Genomic DNA, 6,821 nt, shown 5'->3' with positions numbered 1-6,821 from the left:
CGGCATGATGTGATGTCGATATTAGTAGGGTAAAAGGGGGGGTATTACCCTTGCAAGGGGTTACATCCGTAGGTGCGGGTGCTGTTTCCACACCGGCTCAGTGAAGAAATGAAACGAGAACACGTACTTACATATGGATGATCCGTAGGGATCCTCTAGGTAGGCCTACCCATGTTTACGCTTCCCTCCTGTACAAGTTGCGAAAGTTTCACTCCCCCCCCCTCCAAGGGCATTACTTCCGATGTGAACGCACGAGTTAAGCGGCGTATTGTAGCTTGCTCCTTTTCTTCACATAAATACGCAGGACTTGAGTGCATTATATGCGTTTGTACAAGCACCTCGTGGTAAGAGAATATTCTTCTCTCCCCCGTGGGTTCATCGTGGTGACCTGTAATGGTGACCCCCTTTTTTTCCAGCTAGCCAGAAGGAGGAGCATGTGGAAAAGGGGACCACCAATGGATCCTTCATATCTGAGCGACAGGTTCTATTTGCGCTGTATGTGTAAAGGTACATACAAATGGATGGTATATGCACCCCTACCCCCTTTGGCGATAAGTCGATTGGGATTTTATGCATGCCTTCCCTGTGTTAGCAGCATAGGAATGAGTGTAGGCGCTCTGGTGATGTGGATGCTTAACCTCATACGGGTGAACTCCACTGCAGAGGAGCTACCCAAGAGGGGGGAACTTCCGTTTGGAAGTCTGCCTGGAAATATGGTTACAAATCTGTTTGGAAATTTTCTTTAAAAAGAGCTCAACAGGAGGGGACGTAGGCACAAAAGTTTCATCCCAACATCCATTTCATCCGAGCTGACCCCAACTTTGCACTTCGTCGTAAGAAGCCGCAGTTCAGATTACCTTGACTGGGAGAAAGCTGGGTAATCTGCACGTCTATACGAACCCGCTTTGAGTTTCGTCCCCACATGCAGACAGGCGGAGTGAAGTTAACATGTCGGATGGGACGACGCCGAATGTGTACAAAAAAAAAAAAAAAAAAAAAAAACCACGAGCTATTGAATGCCCCATTTCAGTGGAGAATTTTCTTTATTTTTTTTTCTGAGGGGGGTAAACAATGCGTATGCATTTAACTCTCCCAAGGAGGAGAAACAAAATTTGGGAAAATTGGCAATGCATTGGCAGGTGTCCACTTGGGAGGGCCAACTTAACAGCCCCTTATTGAACGAGTGAAGACCCTCCAAAAAAGTTTAAAATGGTAAAATGATAATTCGTGCTGCTTTTACACATCTGCTGAGGAGAAGCGATTGAAACGTTTACCTCGAACTGGGGGCAGAACCTTTGGGGTTAATACGACCCTCTGTTGTTTTTAATTTTTCGGGTTCACGTCCAAGCGGGCCATTAATGAGTCCACGGATTTAAAGCGCTTCTCTGCAATGGGTGGAGGAATGAAGCGAAAGGGGGAAAAAAAAGAAAAAAAAAAAAGAAGAAAAGAATAGAAGCAAAGGAATAACAACCAACTATAACAGGCTCATTCTGGATGGGGGAGAATGAGAGACGAGCCACACAGCATATTAGCAGAAGCGAGTGGAGGTCTTCTAACTGCGGAGCCCATACCTATGGTCGAGTATAGCCGTAGAAGGTTGTCTTTTAAAAATCGATACTCCCGGAGCTTTTCCTCGACTGCGAAGTTGCATGGTCATTTGGGGAGGGGATAAGAATGTTGAAGAAGTTCCACGGTTCACTCAAATGCAGTGCTCATTTTCTTCTCTTTTCTTTCGAATAGTGCCCCCTGCTAAAGGGGTTCGCGTTTGGGTACCCCAACTTACCGTGTCTTTTCTTATTTTCTACGCTTAGACCGTTGATGAGATCCCGTTCGTTGCGTATTTTGGCTTCGACTTGCATGCTAAGAGGGGTGAAGAGGGAGGTGTGTTGGCTGTGCATCTCCATCGCATTTTCGTTTCATTTTCGTTGCATTTGCATCGTATCTCCATGGCATTCCCGTCGCATTTCCGTCGCATTCCTGTCGCATTCCTGTCGCATTCCAGTCGCCTTTCCGTCGTGTTGTCCGCGTAGAGTCCTCGTGACGCGGGGTGGGAGTCACACGGGACCTACCGCTGCGCCCTCCGCGCGCTACGCATGGATAGGTAATATTTCGACAAAGGGGTGTTGAGGCCCTGCAGGAAGTCCAAATGCCCCCGCAAGAAGAGATCCTTCAGTACTTGTCTTTTTTCCTCATCGTTGTCGTTCGCAAAAAGGTAAAGAGGCAGATTTACGTTTTTCCTGTTTAATGCATTATACATTTTTCTAATTTGGTTGGCTTTTTTCTTTAGGGAGTTTATTAGTTTCGTCTTTTGGGCATGTTGACTGGCATCGTTGGAACTGCCACGTAGGGGGGAGGAGGAGGCTCCCTTGGGGGCTTCGCTTGAGCAGAGTGGGATGCACAAGTAGTGAAGAAGAGCAAGGAACAGTAGTAGTAGGGGAAAAAACAACCTCTGGTAAGACGTCATTTTTATATTATGAGCACTTATGATTGGTCGAAAAAGGGAAGAAGCCTGTACGTGGATTTTGTTCCTTTGTGAAGTGGTAGGCCAAAATGGGGAAACAAAATGGGCGAAGGGAATTGGGGTGAAACAGATGAAGGGCCGTTTTTCCTAACTGTTGCTTTTATCGATTGTATGGTGGGAAAGCGTTTGGGAGGTTTTTTTTTTTTTGTCTACGTTATGGGGGACACGCCGTACACATTTTTTCCCGTGATGGTGAGCATTTGTGTTCCATCCTGGAAGAGTGGAGTTTTTTGGGGGCGATTAGTTTGACATATGTTGCGGGAGTTTTTCTTCCCCCTTGGCGATTCAAATGGGGGGGTGAAAAAAAGCAGAAAAGAAAAAAAAGAAAAAATACACACAAAATGGGAAAGGAACAAAATGAGAGGGTAACAAAATGGACTCGTAACAGCATACACGGGCTGCTAGTCGAATGCCCCCCACCGTTCATTGTGCACCCCTTTTCACTCCTTCAAATTCTCCGACGGGTGACCGCGTTCGGGAAACTATTCCGTGACAAGGATGGATCCCAAGTCAACATAATAGGCAGTGTCGCTCACCCGATTGATGATCTTAATGAAGGGGACGTTGTGCACCCCGAACATAATGGCAAGCATGCGGACGCTGACCGACTTGCGCTGAAATGGTTTGATAATCCCCACGTGGATTAGCGAGTTAAAGGAGATGAGCGAAGTGTGGACCTCGTTGTTCAGGGCACCACTCTCGTCTTTCATCTCGATGAGAAGGTCTATCTCTTCGTTGTGGGGGTTATAAAATGAGAAGACGGCCATAAGGACGGAGGAAGAATTGATTTCCTTTACGAAGGAAACTTCAAGGCTGAAGGTGTGCGGTTTTGGCATCTCCACCTCCATACAGTACTGGGACCATATGGAGTTATCGGGAGTCTCGTCGATGCTCCATTTGATGGAAAGCGTGATAATGCTCTTGTCGCTTTGGAAGTGGAAAGACAAAGGTTTATGCCGATCTTCGAATGGGACGGATGAAATTTGATTCTTGTTCTTGGATCGCTTCGTCACGTCTGCAAGTTGACTTGCCCGCTGGTGTGCGTCACTACTGCGGCGTCTGCTCATCTGATGAGAGATCCCTCCCTCTGCGCCGAGGAAGAAGGGGTTATACAGGGAAGCACCTGCATCGATACCGTGCATGGTGTTATGTAGCCCACTGCTCACATCAGAAGCGTGCACAGAGCTGCTCAGGGAGCTCCTCATCCTTTCCCTGTCTTGGGAACTCTTCTGCGAGAGGACCTGCACGAAGTTTACAATCGGAAGATAGAGACTGTAGGTCTCTTCCGGAAGAAGAGAAAAAGGAAAAGTGTCACTACTGTCAATGTTCACCGATCTAGAAAAGAGCTCATGAATGTGCAGTCTATTCTGTTTCGTTACATTCTCAATTTCGAGGTAGAGGTAGGGCTCCATTACTCTACACTTTATGTTGAGAGGCTTGGTGACAACGATTGGCTTGGTTAAGATTATTTTTTTGAAGTCTCTGTTTGCGTAGCTTGCGCTGTGGAGGTGTTCCTCCAGCTTGTTGATGCCGTTGCATATGCTGTGCATGTTTCCGTTCGGCGGGAAGCTTCGGACATCGTCGCTGTGGTGCGGGAAGGGGTTGCCCTCGCGGTCGGCGTCGTCATCATCATCGCTATGGTCGCTATGGTCACCAACGTTGTCATAACCACCATCCCGGCTATCCCCGCCATTCTCTGCATTCTCCCCATTCCTCTTCTTCTTTTTCCTTTTTTTTTCCCTTTCGAGCGCCATGCCGGACGTAAGAGTCGACGACCACTGCACGTTGCTCAGCAGCAGCGACGGATAGTCGAAAATCCTTCTCAAGTCATTCACATGTCTATCGTTGAGGAAGGAGTTCCCACTTCTCCCTTTGTCCACATTGCAGCTTTCACACAGCTGCACCTTTACTAGTAGTTCTTTATTGAGATACCTCTGAGCAATGGTCAGTGGTAGCTCCAGAAAATAAATGACCCCTTCCACTTGGTATTGCTCCTCCGTTGCAAGCAGAACGTCTTCAATGTTGTCGCCTGTCTCTTTGTGGTTATCTAGTGGGAAGGAAATTCTGTCTTCGTCCACCTGCAATGCAATCTCCCCCGGAGGTGTCAGACTGGCTTGCACTTTCCTCCCTTGGGTTTGTTTTGCCCCATTTGTGGGGTCCCTCCCGTTGTTAGGTGAATCCCTTCTCCTGCCTAGCACCCTCCTGTGCACTCTTCTCTGTTCACTATCGAAATGGTTTTCCTCCTGCAAATGCAGTTTATGTGCCAATGCGGATACTTCCACCCCATTGCCACTCACGAGTACTATATCCACATAGACATGATAGTTTGCGTTCTGTTTTAACCACTTTTTCGTGTTTTCTTTGGAACGTAATTTATTGACGTGCTTGATGAGGACCCCTATGTAGAGGAGTTCTCCCAGAAGTTCTTCCGCTGTTTCATACGCATCGTCTCGGACGGGGTTGTTAGCATGGCTCGTATGGAAAATGCCTCTCCCCTGGTGTGTCTCCTCCTCTTTGCAGAAGAATTGTAAAGCCTCCTCGGTGCTTTTGTGCCGGTTGCTGTTCGTCAGCACAAGTTTGATTGGCGTTTGACTGGTTGGCAGCGTCATGCGGTCCGCGACCTCCTGGTCTACCCCTTTTTCTGTTTTTGTTCGTGCGTTACCTGCGTCGAAAGGGGCTTAGTCATTTGGTCAGTGCATTTCGTTAATGTGCTTCCTTACAACAGTGTTGATAGTATGCTTCACGGTTTTTTTTTTTCTGCTGAGGTACGCGTTGGAAGGACGCAATTTAAAAAAAAACAAAAAAGAAAAAATAAAAAAAAGAGAAAGAGAAAGAAAAAGAAAGAAAGAAAAAAAAAACGGTACACATGCATGCGAACAGGCATTTATCACCTTTTGACAGGTTTCAAATTTGCGATTCACTCGGTGGCCTTTAATTTAATCACCACGGGGACATACATGTGAGGACGCTCTGTACTGGGCGCTCGAAAGGAGAAAAAAACATCACCACAAAGGGGAAGGTAAATAAATGAGCGATAAATAAATGGCGCCAAAACTGTGTAACGTAGGGGAACGATTTCCGCGATTCAGTTGAGGATTTTTCGGCGGGGGCCCAACTGCTTCTTCATGACGATGAGGGGCGTTTTCTTCGAGACATATGGTTTCAGCTAAGAGGAAGGGTCACCCCAAAAAAAAGAAGAGGAAGTTATTTCGTTCGTTATTTACGTTAACAGGGAGGTTAAAGGCAGATGGTAGCACCCAATAATGTGTACAGTGTTTCAGAAAAGGAAAGGACAAGCTACTCATCCGATAGAGCGACGTATGCTGGACGCGATGAAAAAGGCATCGCGATATGACACGTTTCTCCTATTTATGTTTCATATCATTGAACTTTTAAGGCAGTCTCCACTCATGTGTTGCGAAAGAGATTGCCGTTTCACCAAAATGTGAGCAGAGGTACAAATCGGCTTTTTTCTTTCTCTCTCCCTCCAGTTCTCGCTCTTACGTTGCAATCGCTCAGGTCTGGGACGCGAAAGTTGGGCACCAGCATTTTGTTAATAATGAAGAAGCCTAAAAAAGGAGAAAGAAAAAAAAAGAAAAAAAAAAAGGTGTGCACATGAGATGTAGCACACCTCTGGAGGGCATCGCGGTTGTCCTATATTACGTTAATGCCTCTCTCTTGGGACAGCAGCACATCGATGGAAGGGCAAGTGAAATACCACTCCCCGGAAAGTCCGCTCCTCGTTCAATAGTGTACCCTTTTTCGTGTGCCTTCCCAGTCCGATAGCCCCGAATCCTTTCTTGAACCCAACAGGAGCGTACTTTGCGATCAGTGGCCCCTTCCCCTTACTCGGCCCCATTTTGGCCAATTTGAAAACGTCCAGTTTGATCATCGTGCCGGGGGAGGGACGCGAACAAATAGGAAAAGGCAGAGAAAAAACGGAAAAGGAAGAAAGAAAACCGAGAAGGCAGAGAAAAAGGAGGGCTAAGCGAGCTGCTTGCTATAAAGACTCTGCTTTCCCCACAGTAGTACCCTTTGATGGATACAACATGGGGGAACGATGGGCCCTTTATCTGATACCAGTGTGATGTGGTGTACGACGGGGCGATGAATCATTTGTTAGCTCCGGTTCTTCAACGCGTTCACAAAAGCATTGTGACAAATCTGTGCGACTCTTTTGAGGGCATCTCGCTCTATTTTCCCTGTTGCTCCTATTCTGTGTGCTTTAATTTTTTCGCCACAATTTGAATGGGTAGCCAGCCATGAGAGAGGAGTGGTGCTGTTATCAATTTTTGCGCTT

General features: G+C 46.9%; 3 protein-coding genes across 3 annotated transcripts; all 3 read right to left on the bottom strand.

Annotated features, from left to right (window-relative positions):
- Positions 1 to 1,323: 1,323 nt before the first annotated feature.
- C922_03228 (hypothetical protein) lies at positions 1,324 to 2,464 on the bottom strand (the record flags this gene model as incomplete). Its single annotated transcript, XM_008818820.1, has 4 exons — positions 1,324 to 1,385; positions 1,572 to 1,637; positions 1,784 to 1,860; positions 2,070 to 2,464. The coding sequence occupies 4 exons, from the start codon at positions 2,462 to 2,464 to the stop codon at positions 1,324 to 1,326; spliced, it is 600 nt and encodes a 199-aa protein (XP_008817042.1).
- Positions 2,465 to 3,003: 539 nt separating this feature from the next.
- On the bottom strand, positions 3,004 to 5,130 carry C922_03227 (hypothetical protein; the record flags this gene model as incomplete). Its single annotated transcript, XM_008818819.1, has 1 exon — positions 3,004 to 5,130. The coding sequence occupies one exon, from the start codon at positions 5,128 to 5,130 to the stop codon at positions 3,004 to 3,006; it is 2,127 nt and encodes a 708-aa protein (XP_008817041.1).
- Positions 5,131 to 5,606: 476 nt separating this feature from the next.
- Positions 5,607 to 6,413, bottom strand: C922_03226 (hypothetical protein; the record flags this gene model as incomplete). Its single annotated transcript, XM_008818818.1, has 3 exons — positions 5,607 to 5,687; positions 6,026 to 6,090; positions 6,278 to 6,413. 3 exons carry the CDS (start codon positions 6,411 to 6,413, stop codon positions 5,607 to 5,609), a joined length of 282 nt encoding a protein of 93 aa, XP_008817040.1.
- Between the last annotated feature and the right edge of the window lie 408 nt (positions 6,414 to 6,821).

This window comes from Plasmodium inui (genome assembly GCF_000524495.1).
Source record: "Plasmodium inui San Antonio 1 unplaced genomic scaffold supercont1.13, whole genome shotgun sequence".
Classification (NCBI taxonomy): Eukaryota; Apicomplexa; class Aconoidasida; order Haemosporida; family Plasmodiidae; genus Plasmodium; species Plasmodium inui.
This window is presented reverse-complemented; position numbering and strand designations above follow the sequence as displayed.